Source organism: Centroberyx affinis, unplaced genomic scaffold, assembly GCF_046629955.1.
Source record: "Centroberyx affinis isolate AG114_WGS23_722 - 3 ecotype Tasmania unplaced genomic scaffold, CSIRO-AGI_Caff_v1 ptg001620l_1, whole genome shotgun sequence".
NCBI lineage: Eukaryota > Metazoa > Chordata > Actinopteri > Beryciformes > Berycidae > Centroberyx > Centroberyx affinis.
This window is the reverse complement of record NW_027280060.1, coordinates 1-15649: the sequence shown is the minus strand read 5'-3', so window position 1 is coordinate 15649 and position 15649 is coordinate 1. Positions and strand designations below refer to the sequence as shown.

The 15649-nt window shown below is 40.6% G+C and overlaps 2 protein-coding genes across 2 annotated transcripts; both read right to left on the bottom strand.

Annotated features, from left to right (window-relative positions):
- Positions 1–1553: 1553 nt before the first annotated feature.
- Positions 1554–7831, bottom strand: LOC139651266 (ras-related protein ORAB-1; the record flags this gene model as incomplete). The annotated part of the gene is made up of 5 exons (XM_071528122.1): positions 7550–7831; positions 5432–5504; positions 5168–5263; positions 4387–4482; positions 1554–1685 (listed from the first exon to the last, which is right to left on the bottom strand). Coding segments are annotated over exons 1-5 (411 nt in total), but the record flags the coding sequence as incomplete, so codon positions are not given.
- An 83-nt stretch (positions 7832–7914) lies between these two features.
- LOC139651267 (tyrosine-protein kinase receptor TYRO3-like) lies at positions 7915–15186 on the bottom strand (the record flags this gene model as incomplete). The annotated part of the gene is made up of 5 exons (XM_071528123.1): positions 7915–8637; positions 12148–12284; positions 12372–12531; positions 13970–14079; positions 15065–15186. Coding segments are annotated over 5 exons (902 nt in total), but the record flags the coding sequence as incomplete, so codon positions are not given.
- Between the last annotated feature and the right edge of the window lie 463 nt (positions 15187–15649).

The window sequence follows — 15649 nt, the reverse complement described above, 5'->3', positions numbered from 1 at the left end:
CTTATTTTTCTTAAAAAATTACTCAAACCGATTAATCCATTATCAAAATAGTTGGCGATTAATTTAATAGTTGACAACTAATCGATTAATCGTTACAGCTCTATTTGTGACATGTCATCCCCTCTCTCTCTCTCCCAATCTTTCCTGTCTCTTTTCACTATACACTATCTAATAAAAGGCAGAAATGCCAAAAAAGAATGCCCAGAGGAGTAATTAAATATTTAATCTCTAAAGCGAGTTCATTTAACTTTTACAGAAGAAAATAAGTAGTCTTTACTTTAGATGAAAACCGGAAAAAGAGGAACTGCATGCATGGCATTGTAATACACTATGAAATACAATGGCAATGCAATTAGGGATGCACCGATCCGATATCCAGTATTGGTATCAGAGCCAATCCAGGTGAATTTTAAGGTACTGGTATTGACTACAGACTATTAAATCAATCGATCCATTTAATTCCCCCTTTCTCGGGTCCATTTATGCAAATTGACATAAAAAAAAATGCTTGCCGGAAACAAGCAGAGTCCACCACTTAGGGCAGTGCGGTGCCTGATTTGAGAGCAGCTGAGCAACAGTCATGTCTGCAGCCTGGAATTACTTCAAACCAGAGAGCTAAAGTAGCCAAACAGCTAATTGTAGGCTTGTGTTTGCAATTCAAGTGTTTAGAGAGGTGACAGCAGCAGAGCTAATTACAATACAACTAATTTAATCACTTGAAGAAACACCAGTGCACAGATGCCAAGAAGAAGTCTGAGCCCGGGCAGCAAACAGAGGACTAAAATCTTTGAAATAAACGTACAGTCTGGTTGATGCATGACTCACCCGTAACTGAAGTAAATTACAAACAACACTGAAGAGAAAACACCACAACCAAACAAAAACCTGGCTGTCATCACTCTGCTGCATCCACACTATAAGTGCAGTGGACCTTTACAAAGTGCGGTGCTGAAAAATAAACACTTCACTTAATTACAAAAAATATTGGATTGGTTCTCGGTATCGGCAGGTACTCAAAATTTAATAACCCGGATCAGTATCTGAGACAAAACAAAAAACATGCATCTGAACATCTGTAAATACAATACAACGTCCATGGACTCCTTTTTTCAATTAAACATCAATATGCATCAGGCTGCTTTTCGGTGGTAAATATATAACCAAGCTATTACAAGATTATTCTGACACATAATTTATTTACCAAATGTCTTGTTGGTTGTTTTCATGCAGTTTAAGCTGAGAACTATTAACATTATTTGCACTGGACCAATAGAATAATGAATGCAAAGGCCATTGAGATTGCCTTCTCCCAAAATGATGAGTAGGAATATAAATATGTTTGTGAGCATCATGGTGCGCTATAAACTAAAGTTTGACCATCAGCATCTCACATCTAAGTGCATTCACACCAAGCACAAGTAAACTTTTCCACTATGGTTCAGACCAAAGAAAACCAACTGTAGGTATAACTGCACCCTTAGACGCCACTAATGAATATACTCCATCTTGCTGGCTCTGCAGTGACATGATGAGTGGGCAGATGTCAGTCATACCTTGGCTGTTGTGTAGTCCACTACTTTCTTGGTGGTCAGGTCACACTTGTTTCCCACCAAAAGCTTGTTGACATTTTCACTGGCGTAGCGGTCGATTTCCTGGAGCCACTGCTTCACGTTGTTATAGGACTCCTGCAGAATGACAAAAAGAAATATCAGCATCACAGTTAATTAGGGCTGGGCGATATATGGTAGAAATCAATATCATGATAATCATAAGGATTTCTCTCGATATCAATATATATCACGATATGGTTCATGTATGCAAAATCACATGAAATAATCTTAATAATAATCATCTCATTGAACCGAATGGTAATGTTAGGTGTGATGTCAAACAAAACAGAAATATTCAAATAATATTCCTACCATACCTCATTTTATGAGAGTTTTTAAGTAAAATTTGCTTGTCATCATCAATTCAGACAGCAGAAATGTGTGTCACGATATTAAAATATATATATATAATATCTTCATATCATCACGATATGATTCCACTGAAAGACGATAAACGATAATATTGAATTATCGCCCAGCCCTACAGTTATTATGTGTGACCATGCCATGGTCTTCAAGAGGCAAATTTATGTCAGTCAGGGTGAGACACTGTACTCCTCTGTGGCCGTACACTATCAAACTGCATCACTTCGAAAACACCTGTACACTATCAAACTGCATCACTTCGAAAATACCTGTTCACTATCAAACTATATCATGGTGCGGTAAAAATCACTTTCCACAAGTCTATTGTTTATCACTGCCGTCCAACTGTGATATGATGGAGGTTCCTCCCTACCACAGCTGCATAAAAACAGTATGAAAAACCTGGAGTGAAATGCACATTGTATTTATTTAATTTACTTGGTTAGTAATGTTTTTCTAATTAGTTCTTCGTTTAGAGACAGTAATGTATCCCGGAGTTTCTCCTACCATTGAATAGATGGGGTGAGTCACCTTGCCTTAAGGAGCTGCTAATTCTAAAAAAAATCATTAGTCTGGGTTTCAGTGGAGAGTGTTAGTGTCCCATGATGGTGTAAATGCTGTTTCAGATGCTTTTACAATTTACAATTTCACATTTGGCAGACGCTTTTATCCAAAGCGACTTACACATGAGATTTTCATACAACACAAGCAAGGTTCTAGTTAGGAGAGAACAACGAGAGTAAGTGCTATAAAGCTAAGCTAAATTTTCCACCCTGACAAGAATACAATTTGGTATCCGCCTTCAAAAACCCATAACGGTTGAGTCCCAGCCCTTTATCTTCTTACAAATTTAAAAACAGAACGCCAACCGAAATCTTTCAAGAAACTGAACAGAAAAATCACGTTGTACATCAACTCCAGGTAGAATCTCTATCTCTTCATTGTCTGTTCACTGCGCCCTGCTTTCATGTACCCATATTATTAATTTTATCATTAATATTAAAATTTCAATCAATTCATAGTAAAATTTAAATTTTAGGGGCAATTGACAAACCTAACTGTATTCTCCATAGAAGAAATGAAGGCAGCTGATCAACTAGGGGGCCAGAGAGCTGAGGTCATATTACAATAAACTGATCATGAATTAATAAACTGATCATTATTTAGGTCTAGGCTCTATGTCATGTGGGACTGGACACAATCTGAACATGATTGTTGTCTGATAGTCTGTTGATGGATTTCAAGTCATCACAGTTGGGCCTACCAATGTGTGTTTGTGTATTGTGTGTTTATGGAATGACGTAATCATGAAACAATTATGTTTTGTAGCCTACAATTGAAAACAATTTGAAATAAAAAATATCCTAAATATGAAACGGTAAGTAAAACCAAACCAAGCAAGGATAGATAAGCTTAATACTAGGGCTGGGCGATATGGTTAAAATCAATATCACGATAATCATAAGGATTTTTTTTCGATATCAATATATATCACAATATGGTTCATGTATGCAAAATCACGTTAAATAATCAAATTAATGTTCATCTCATTGAACTGAATGGTGATGTTAGGTGTGATGTCAAACAAAACAGAAATATTCAAATAATATTCCTACCATACCTCATTTTATGAGAGTTTTTAAGTAAAATTTGCTTGTCATCATCAATTCAGACAGCAGAAATGTGTGTCACGATATTAAAATATCTTCATCTCATCATGACATGATTCCACTGAAAGACGATAAACGATAATATTGAATTATCGCCCAGCCCTACTTAATACTCAGTTAAACAACTGCAAATGCAACTGGCTGCATTTCTTTTATCTTTGTCATTGTTACTATGTTCAAAAACTAAAGTATAAAAATAAATATCTTTCCATTACACTAACAGTGAAAGCAGCTCAGTTGCTGCCACTCCTCAAAATATTTGCATTGCAAGCATTACTTACATGAAGCTGTTGGGCTGCTTTCTGTGTGCAATTTAAAATAATTCTACACTGATGGTGACTAGCCTCCTTCTACAGTCTATGCTTATCATAGCCTCATCCATACCATGCGCCTCATTGCCATAAGTGGTGGAGAGAAAATAATAAATAAATGGATTGGGACTTGATTGGGCGTCATGTAGTCGATACGGATCAATCAAAATATGCTTTGATCGGGTCCAATTCTGATCTTTGACATCGGCTCGGAGTCGGGACATCCCTGTATAGAAACACTGCTTTCCACATTGCTTCTCACCAAACAATCACAAGCCAGAAAGAGCAAGTTCACCGACTTTGCGAACCCAACATGCAATCTGTTCTTTCCCACCAGGCATAACAACTATTTTTTCCCCCCAGTCAAAAAGTGGCAACTACCAGCTGAAGTGAACTCTACAGGAAACAGGATGTAGATCGCCAACCCACCTGATCTGTCACGTCATATACAACGATGATGCCGTGGGCTCCGCGGTAGTAACTGGAGGTGATGGTACGGAACCTCTCCTGACCGGCGGTGTCCCACTGAGAGACGCAGACAGACAAGATACATAACGAGAGCAAGGGAAGGGGAAAAGGATTGGAAATCGATCAAACAAAACAAACAGTTTCAGCGCAGGCAATGAAGAATCTGAATCAATGAATTCTCTTCAATACACATCAACTCCCTCCTCAACAACCTTTTGAAGAATCTAACAGCCTCTAATATTGTTTGGGTTGATATTGGATAGTAGAGGGATAAGGCTCTAAATAAAATGTTCGAATTTTGATCACAACAAATGATATCTAGCTTTCACACCGCTACACCTACAGCGCTGAATGATGGTGATGAGTGCCTAAGTGCAACTGGAGAACCTAACTCAAGGCGTTTAGACTTATCAGTGTGTAATGTAACTAGGAAACATAATTACAGTGTGTTTGAAAATCTAACAAAGGCTTTAACATCCTGTGTGTTTGAGGGAGAGCTGTGTCTGTGTAACACACTGTATGTCTTTCTAGTGGCACGGCCTGTTCCTTTAACCAAAACAGTATCCAGTTACACCTTGGTCTGAATACAAAATGCACACACACACACTGAGCCTCTCGTGTGTTTTGATAACAATAGCTGGATCCAAGCTCTGGAACTGGAATGAGGGTCATTGTGGGTCAGGGAGAGGGCTGTGTGCGTGTGTGTGTGTATGTGTGTGTGTGTGTGTGTGTGTAGACTCACAATCTGCAGTTTGATGGTCTTGCCATCCAGCTCGATGGTGCGGATCTTGAAGTCCACTCCGATGGTGCTGATGTAGCTCTCTGTGTAGGTGTCATCCTACAGGGAGGGAGGAAGATAAAGTGAGGAAAAACAAGACGGGGTCGAGCCAAGAGCAGAATGAGGAAAGACCGGAGGTTGTGGTTTGAACAGAAAACAATTACATGAAGCTTAGCCTCACGGTGATGGAAAAAAAAAACAACCTTAGAAAGAGACAGAGCTACTTACAGCGAAGCGAAGTAGAAGACAGGACTTCCCTACACCGGAGTCTCCGATGAGCAGGAGCTTGAACAGATAGTCACTGAAATAAAAAGAATTTGGGTCAGACCGGGGAGAAGACATTTCTTGCCTCACTGCATACACAATAGCTCAGTTGACAGTGTTATGGTCTAGTGTCCAGACTGTGTGCAAATGTTGACTGCAGCCATGCTCCAGACACGGACCTTACTCACAGAATTGGGGCTCTCACAAATGTATTTGGACAAGTACATTTATAGCACAACCCCCCCACCCCACCACCACCCCACCCACCCTCCATTGAGAGCAAAACAACCTCACATGTCTTTTGACACACAGCGCAGACAGGTGTAGAGAATTGCGCAACGCCAGTGCTATTCCTGTGTCATCAGAAACCGAGACGCACTGTGTATCGCAGCCTGACACTGCCTATCAAGTTTGTGCATCTGACATTATATCACAAACACTGGATGTAACAGGAGTGTTGCAATTCCCCTGGACCCGACTGCGCATGGCCAGAATGGCTTGTTGTGATGTGGATTGATGCTGAAGGCCGCTGGGATGGGTCAGTCAGTCACCATTAATTGCAACATCCAATCACATGTCCATCCAGTAAGTGCATAAGATATGCTTGAGCTGAGCGATTGAGATTGGCAATTAAACTGAACCGGTTGGCAGTGGAGTATAAACACTCTGTTTACCCACCTTTTTAAGATGACATAAGCTGACTAAAGCTGACTATACGATATAAATCCTTAGTATATATTATGGCATCTAGTATCAACCTGATGTAAGTTTTTTTAAGGAAAACAAAATAATTAATGCTTAAAATATAATTGATTTGTATTGGTGGGTGTTTACATATTTGCCCAAAAGATATATTCAGCCAAATAAACAGAGGAACAGCATTGTCTCCTAAGGGGTGTGGAGGTGTTGAGCTAGTAAGACCGGCTTCCATAGGAATTCAAGGGAAAGCCTGCCGTTAGCATTTCGCTGCCGGCCTACCGGCTGCAAGACGGCCGCTGCGCCGGTGTGACGTTTCAGCACCGAGCCGGGGATCCGGTGACAAGCGAGTGTCCTCTCATTTCAGGGCTAACAGGTCACCCATCCCACATCTGTTATACCTACGGTATCAACTAGCCCCGATGCGTTTCATTCTCGTATGGAGAGAAAGTAACGCTAAAATCCAGTAAAAAATCTGGCATTTTAATTCTGCCTTGCTTATCGGCAAAGACACTTAGAAAACGTAGAACAGGACATGTTAGGAACCACTCTTCAATTTCGCACACATCCGATACACAAAGCAGCACTTATTTCAATAAATTATAATTTATTTATTTTTTAGAAATGGTTCACACTGCTCGCTACCGCCCACAACGGTGTACTTTGGTGGAAGGTAGTCGTGGCAATAACAGGGGACCATTTGTAAAAGCTGAAATTTGACTGAAATAACAACAACTTGATGTATTGGATGTATGCAGAATTTATGAGCGTCTCCAAACGATTCGTTAAAGGTCTTAAGTTATGTTCTACCAGGTATGTACTGGTGTGGATAAGCAAGGCAATATTACAGTACCAAAATGTGAATAGAGTTTGGCGTGACATTCTCTCCACACGAAAGAGAAAGAGAAAGGTGGGCTACGTATCGGGGCTACAGGTCTGGCACCCCACATCTTTTACCTACGGTATCATCTAACCTAAGCTAACTAACCAGCTAGCCGCTTATCGTCCCGTTTCTGGTAAAACTACTACATATCAGCGTTTACACCGTAAACCATTCAGGCCGTTTTCACCCCAAATCCACACCGTGCTGTCCGTTTTTTTATCTTGAGAAACGTCGAGTCGACCCACTAACGTTACGGTGTGGCACGAGCGAGCTGTCAGCTGACGTGAAGAGAAAACATGCTCGAGACACATTAAAGAAGCTGTCCGCGCCCTGTTCCAGCTAGCCAGCTAGCGTTAGCCTTAAACCTACCGACAGTATGACTAGCCTATATAAAAGCTTTTGTTATAGCACACACCGTACAACATTGTGAGAATAACACTACTGTGATGAAAGACGGCAATGAACACGTCATAACAGACCAGAATGGTTAACATTGAACTCACTATTCGGGATTCATGGTTTGACTCTGGACGTGTTTTTCTGTCGGCGACTAGACTCTTCCTTCCTCCTACTCCAGCGAAAAGATGACTTGTAGGTCCGGGTGTCTGAGGCACTTAGATGGCTGTTTTACCGTCTCTGTTACCGCCCCCTGGTCCTTCCACTGTGCTCGACCTTTATAATTTCATATACGGTTAAATCTACCGGACATATCCTTGTTTCCTCGGGTTATGCGGGTTTATTTTCCTCCCTTTTTTCTTCCTTTCTGTGTCCGTTGCTCGCTAGAGGTACAAGATGGCTGCGCAGGCGCGGTAGTGACGTAAAATTACGTGGCACTACGGACAAATCTAGAACGAGTGCGATGCTGGGACTTGTAGTTTATTTAGCAACAGCAAGTTAAATACAGCAGTACAGCATCAATTTATTATTACATGTGTTATTTGCTGAGGGACAACGGGATGCTGGGGTAGCAAAGAGGGAAGAAAAGTGAGCTGTTCCCAGACCAGCTGGGAAAATGTGGGAGGGGTAAGTGAATGAATAACACTTTAACACAACAAAAGTAAAAAATATTGTCTTCATCTCACATCCAGTGCTTGTCTAACCCTACAAAAAAGGAATATGTGGAACTCTCTCTCTCACTCACACACACATGCACACAATTCAAGAGTCCACTTTAATACAGCATTGCATATTATAAAACTCAGAAAAACAGAGTCCTTTTCAGCATTTATCATCCCCCCGAACCGCCGAGCCACTTGTAATACACAGGAGGTAGCCTCCCTCTTCTTCCTCCTCCTCCTCCTCCTCCTCCTCCTTCACATCCCTCTTGTCTCTGGGTGCAGCAGCAGCAGCACCCACAGGAGCGGGCAGGTAGACGTTCCCCACCGCGCCCTCGTGCTCTGTGTGCGGGTCGTGAAAGGAGACAGCGGCGGCGGCAGCGGCGACCTCCAGGCCCTGGTTGATGTAGTGGGCCTCCTGGCTGGCCTCCAGCACCGGCAGCTCCGACAGGACACCTTTCAGTCTCTCGCCCAGTTCCCTGAAGCCAGGCCTGCGGGACGGCTCCTTATCCCAGCAGCTCCGCATTATCCCATAGCTGAGGTTTGGGGACAAGAGGGAGGTAGACAAAGGCGGGACATGGTGGGGAGAGGTAGAAAAAGATAAGATTACACTTTCATGAAATTAAGCTGCAGCAGAATACAAGGTAGGCACTACTAGGCAGTAAAAACAGAAACAGTGAGAATAATAAAACAATAAAACAATTAAAAAAAACAGCAATAAAATAGAGTAAACAATTGTGGAATTATGTGAACGTATTCTGTCGACAATTTCAACACTTAAATAGAGGGGGAATGTGCAAAAATAAGCAGTATATAGCCTATATAATATCATTAAATATAAGCATATATATAATTATAGCTATGTCTAAAAAATATTTGCTATATATGTGTAGAAAATATAGGTAGGCTATGTATAAAAACATGTAAAAATGTCAATACAGTATAATATAGTGGAACCCTTATGAAAGTAAAAAGGCATTAGTATGTGCAGTTATATATAAAAGTAAATCTATAATGAAAACAAAAAAACAAATGTTTCCAATAAAAAATAAAGGTAACACTTTACAATAAGGGTCACTAAGTGAAGGGTTAGTTGATGCTTAATAAGCATTAACTAACCCTTAATTAACAGTTAACTAATGTGTCTGGTAATCATTTACTAATGGTGTTCATGTTAACTAAGGTATTAATATATACATTATTTAATAGTCATCTTTATAAACTATTAAATAATGTATAAATTAATACCTTAGTTAACATGAACACCATTGGTAAATTACACATTAGTTAACTGTTAATTAACCCTTATTAAGCATTAACTAACCCTTAACTTAGTGACCCTTATTGTAAAGTGTTACCAAAATAAAAATATATAGAAGAAAGGAGAAATGAATGAGAAGAAGGGGGGGAAGTGGTGAAAATAGGATATGAAAAAAGCAAGCCCTTAAAATCATACAGCAATTGCTAGTTAATGTAATAATCTATTGAATTATCAGGGAAACAATTATTACAATATCAGGGTTTGTTATATTTTTACACATTTACAAGGACATTTCATTTCATTCTGACAAGTTATTATTCTCAGATTCTCAGAGCTTGCTGCACCAAAGAGCCTCACATCGATTCAATTAGTGAAAGCCACAGAGGCAGCGCCGCAGTTTGCCAATAAATATTTGGGGAGAAACCAGGAGCAAATTATGAGCTAACACTGCTCAAGCTGTCAAACAGCAGTACGAGGGCGGTGAACCGGGAAGCCGAGTTCTTACCCAATATGAATTCAAAATAAGCGGCGATTGAGGGGTCCAAGCACAATTTGATAAGACAGACGGATAGACAAAACATTATAGAAACTAGAAAGACACTCTGTCAAGTTAATCTTTTCATCGCAACCACATTGCTGGAGTTGTTCACAACGGCCAAACTTTCTATTACATGTCCTTGATGAGTAATGACTTTGGAAAGGACAAGCCTGGATTTTAACCCACAACCTTCCACATGAAAGGCTGAGGCTTTACCTACTGAGTCAAACGCCTGTTACAGGTTTTGTGAGGAGAAACTAACTAAAGGGAGAAGTAGTGTGATACTGCAGCCTATGATTGACAGACTGACACTGCTAATCACTTTATAGAACACTGTAGTGCTCTCCATTAACGAATAAAACAATACTAAGTCACACGGGCCAGAAAGCTGCTGCTGCACTGCTCTCTATGGGTTGAAAGGTCTGGCCACACCCCAATCAGTGATGACATTCATGGTATTTTGCCATTGAGAGATGATGTCAAACACCTGCTTTGAGTTTTCTGCACTGTGTGATTTAGTGTTGATTTACTTTTTATGAAACTTCAAAATGGTCACAGTTCATGAGGGGCTTGAACTCACGACCTTGGGAAACAAAACAAAGGGACAAGTGATAGGTCACAGGTGCTAGTCCAACCCATATTGAAAGCCTCAGAAAGAATATTATAACTGTACTAGCGCGCCACATTAATCAATTTACACATGGCTTTACAGACATCATCTTGACAGTCCAGACATCATTTGTATTTAGTTTGATGAAGATTGATCAAACTATCTTGAACATATCTCATATCAGTTTTCAAGATATCATTATAATTTTTGGGCTGTTTACTAATTAAGGTATGGTGATTTCAAAAATCATGTTGTTTTTTTCCTGTAACGTACGGTTTAGGAGGACAACACTGTGGGATCACAATCAGTTTTTGCTATAAACAGAGGGGCGAGGTCAGAATCGGGGGGAGGTACCAGTGTACGAAAGATTTATCTCACTTCAGCCGACATGTTCTGAAAATTTCAGCTCTCTAGGACATATGGAAGATTTTTAATAAATTTTTGAAGTTGTGACTTTAATACCAATGAAGATTTGGTTATAATGCGATAAGACACGCCCACTTTCATCAACAATGACCAAATTTCATGGATCGACTTGGACATCATCCTAGAATATGTGTAAAAATTCTCATAAAAATCTTTGCAGTCAATTATGAGATATGAACTTTTTGCATTTGTAGCGCCCACTAGTGGTACAGCTCAAAATGCTTTTGTGGGTGTGTTCACGCAAGACTTCTCAACTTGTGTTTCAAATTTTGCCTTGATTAGATGAATGGTTAATGAGTTATGGCCAATTTAGTGTTACTGCGTGTTTCGTCAAAAGTTTATTGGTCGATAAAAGCCAAACCATTTGACCTATCAATGACCTTTATACAACTTTGAAAGAGGACGGTCCCAAGATTCTCCACAGCAAATTTCATGTGAATTGGATGAATGGCCTAGGAGGAATTGCGAAAAAAGTGTTTCTTTAATGGCGGACAACGCAATATGGTGGACACTGAAAGTGATATATGGGTTGGACTCGGCACATTCCAAAGAATCTAGGAACACAAGAATTTTCAGTCTACAACACACGGTTCAGAAGTTATTGGCCAAAACGTAAAGTTATTTGTTAGAGCGCCACCATCTGGCCAATGTGCATGGGCTGCCTTGCCTGAGTAGTGGTGGGCCATAGGGTTAGGGTTAGGGTTATCTGTCAAATATGGTTGCTGTAGGACTTATGGTTTCTGAGCTGCAGATACTTTTAGCAGAGAAAAAGAAAGAAAGAAAGAAAGAAAGGAAGAAAGAAGCAGAATAATTCCAGCAAATAGGGTTCTAGCACTATGTGCTTGGACCTCTAATAACGTTCAAGTTAGAACTGTCTAAAGGAGCCAATCACTGTGGTAGTGGTAGTGGTTGGGGAACCAATTGGGAAAGGCCCATTGCCTTTTGACTAATGGGTGCAACTCTTGCTTTTTCTCGACTGGAACGACTCTCGTTCTCTTGCTCTTACTACGTTATTGCTATCGCTCTCTCCACATACACATACATAACACAGAGAACCCCCTTCTCTGGGGGTTGTTCGCCAAAAAAGTAAATGACAACACATCGCAAAATAACTGCTGGAATGCATGGAACATCACAGATTGATATCTAACAGTGTCAAAATGCATAAGAAACAACAAGTGATGTACCGCTGAATTAGTATGGGAACTCACAGTTTGGAGTCACAGTCTTCTGGCTGTTTGAGCCTGTGGCCGGACAGCAGCAGGTCCAGCAGCTCGTGGTTGTGGACTCCGGGATAGGGAGTCCTCCCTCTGGACACGATCTCCCACATGGTCACCCCGAAGGACCACTGAGAGGACAGGGGACGGGTTAAGACACGTGTACGAATTCAAAGATTCAGGGATCGTCATGTTAAGTCGCCGATACCGAAACTCACCACGTCGCTCTTGGTGGTGTAGATGGACTCCGACAGGCTCTCCATGGCCATCCACTTGATTGGCACGCGGATGGCCACTTTCTGTCGGTAGTAGTTGTTGCTGTAGATTTTCTTGGACAGACCAAAGTCAGCCACATACACCCTAAGGTCATCCCCAAGCCTGCAGAAGACAAATGTAGAATGTGTAATAGTAAATTCTTCTGTTTGGGGCTTCTGTTTTTTTTTTATCATAAATCGTCATTTTGGTTATAAAAACTCTATACCATCAAACAATTTGACTTCACTGACTTCATTCACTTAAGAATTGTTGAAGGAAGAATCCATCTTCAGATACTCTTACACTGTTATGTATCATAATCCATCAATCTGTCATATTTTGTGATGTTGTACACACTTTCCCTCAACCTGCTTTATCTACTTCTACTTCAGTTAAGTGATTTCCTACGTTTCCCAGAATGCCTTTGAACTTGCTGCTTTCAGCTGTGGGTTAAACCTCCTTGGTTATGTGACTGGAATAAAGTTAGCTTGATATTGGATATTGGACATTTGGTGGATATTAGGGCTGGGCGATAATTCAATATTATCGTTTATCGTCTTTCAGTGGAATCATATCGTGATGATATGAAGATATTTTAATATCGTGACACATTTCTGTTGTCTAAAGTGATGATGACAAGCAAATTTTACTTAAAAACTCTGATAAAATGAGGTATGGTAGGAATATTATTTGAAAATTTCAGTTCTGTTTGACACCACCTAACATTACCATTCGGTTCAATGAAATGAACATTAATTTGATTATTTAACATGATTTTGCATACATGAACTATATTGTGATATATATTGCTATCGAGAAAAATCTTTATCATTATCATGATATTGATTTCAACCAAATCGCCCAGCCCTAGTGGATATTCAGTTTTCCACCTACGATAACTTGTAAAGCAAACATATAAAAACACATGAATTAATAAATTTGTGATTGCTGGAAGAGAAAGAACAATTTACACTTTTGTGGTTAGAATATTTGAGAAAACATTTTTTTTGTGTGACCTCCAGTGCAAAATGAGCTATTGAAATTTGAATGTGTATTTATACATACATACACAGTGTGACCAGTTATCCATGGGAATAAGAAAATAAGAATAAGAAAATAAAGTATTTTAGGGTGGATGCTTCCTTTAAGAACATCATCTCTAGATTTCTGACACAGAGATGATTATATTTTTAGCGAGGAAAAAGAGTGCATTTGCATAATCGGCACCGACTGAGGCGAGGCTCTTTTGAGTCGGATCAAAGAACAAAATCAGACTTATGTTTCTGACACCGTCCCGATATATCTTGGATCTCTCCGCCGCCCCCGCCGTCTCCTCCGAGGCCCTCGGTCGACTTCATTGAAACATCTGCAGCTTCCTTTCCCAGATACGAGCCACGGTTGAATACCAATAGCCTGGGACAGAGACGCAGTCTTATCTGGACAAGGAGGCCTTGATTTCAGCATCTCCCCCCACCTCCCCTACCCCCCACCCCATGCCTCGTCCATGTCTCTCTCTCTCTCTCTCTCTCGCTCTCTCAGTGGCGCCCTCCGATGGACTCACATGCAGTTGCGCGCAGCCAGGTCTCTGTGCAGAAAGCCCTGGGAGCTCAGATACTCCATCCCCGCCGCGATGTCGATCATGAAGCGCAGGAGACTCTGGAGGGGCACAAACTGGGAGAGAGAAGGGAGATATTGGTGTATTCTGCAGTTTATTTGACGTGTGGAAAAATAGACTTGAATGAATAAAAGGGATGTGCAATGTTCTTCACTGCTCACATCAGAGGGTCACGATGCCCTCAGTTTGAGCCTTTCTCCGCCTGTGTAATGCTGAAAAATGCATGAGGAGCGGGGGGGGGGAAAGAGGAGGGGTGGGCGAGTGGGGAAGACTGTAGCAAGATGATGATGTGTAAAATTGTGCGAACCACCGAAACGACACTATTCAGTCAAAGGTTTTTGGTGACAGTAAATTGGGATTTGCACAGAAAATCCAGGGGGAAAAAAAGCATTATGTGGTGTATTGTCGTTTCATCCTAATGTTGCCATGAACAGCTGAGAAAAAGTGAGTCGAAGGTGTCATATTCCTTTAAAGGAATAGTTCACCCAAAAATGAAAATTCTGTCATCATCTACTCACCCTCATGCCAAATGAAACACAGGTGAAATTTGTTAGTCCATATAACACACAGGGAGGCTGCAGCACAACTTGGTAGCAGCCTTCTCCAAAACAACTGAAGTCAATGGGGACCTGTTCTTTAGAGTTCCACAACAAAAACATCCAAACAATCACACTGTGAATAGAAAGACCTATACACCATTATTTGTTGCAAATCAATCAGCTGTAGTTCAGATTTGCACTAAATGATGGTGTAAATATACTGTAGGTCTTTTTGGAACTCTGAAGAACTGGTCCCCACTGACTTCAGTTGTTTTGGAGAAGGCTGCTATGGAGTTGTGCTGCAGCCTCCCTGTGTGTTATATGGACAAACTTCACCTGTGTTTCAACTGGCATGAGGGGGAGGAGATGATGACAGGATTTTCATTTTTGGGTGAACTATTCCTTTAATGCGGCCTGGCAAACAAATGTAAAAGCTAGTGCAAAGATGATTTATCTGTCTTCTTTGGGTCCCAAGCCCATAGCCAAATGCCACATATCTCACCATAGGAATATCCCCATAGCGCGTAGCGATGAGGAAGCGGCGCAGGTCTCCGTGCTTCATGAAGGGCAGGATGACCAGGGGAACGGGCAGAGGAGAGTCCTGCTCTCTCTCCAAAGTGACCCCTGCAGGACAAACACACACACAGCACACACATCTTTCACAGGGCTGCTGCTGCAGTAGGGGAGAACGGGGTAAGTTGAGCCTGTGGGTAAGATGAGTTACCCTTGTATGTAGGTAACCATACACAAAATGAATCATGTGATCGCAGATTTAGGAAGAGTAATTCATTTCCATGAATCTCTCATATATTTTTCCTCTGTCAGGTGATTTCATCGGTAACACTTTACAATAAGGATCACTAAGTTAAGTTATCTTGATTAACAGTTAACTAATGTGTCTGGTAATCATCTACTAATGGTGTTCATGTTAACTAAGGGATTCATTTATACATTATTTAATAGTCATCTTTATAAACGATTAAATAATGTATAAATTAATACCTTAGTTAACATGAACACCATTAGTAAATTACACATTAGTTAACTGTTAATTAATTAACTGTGCATTAACTAACCCTTAACTTAG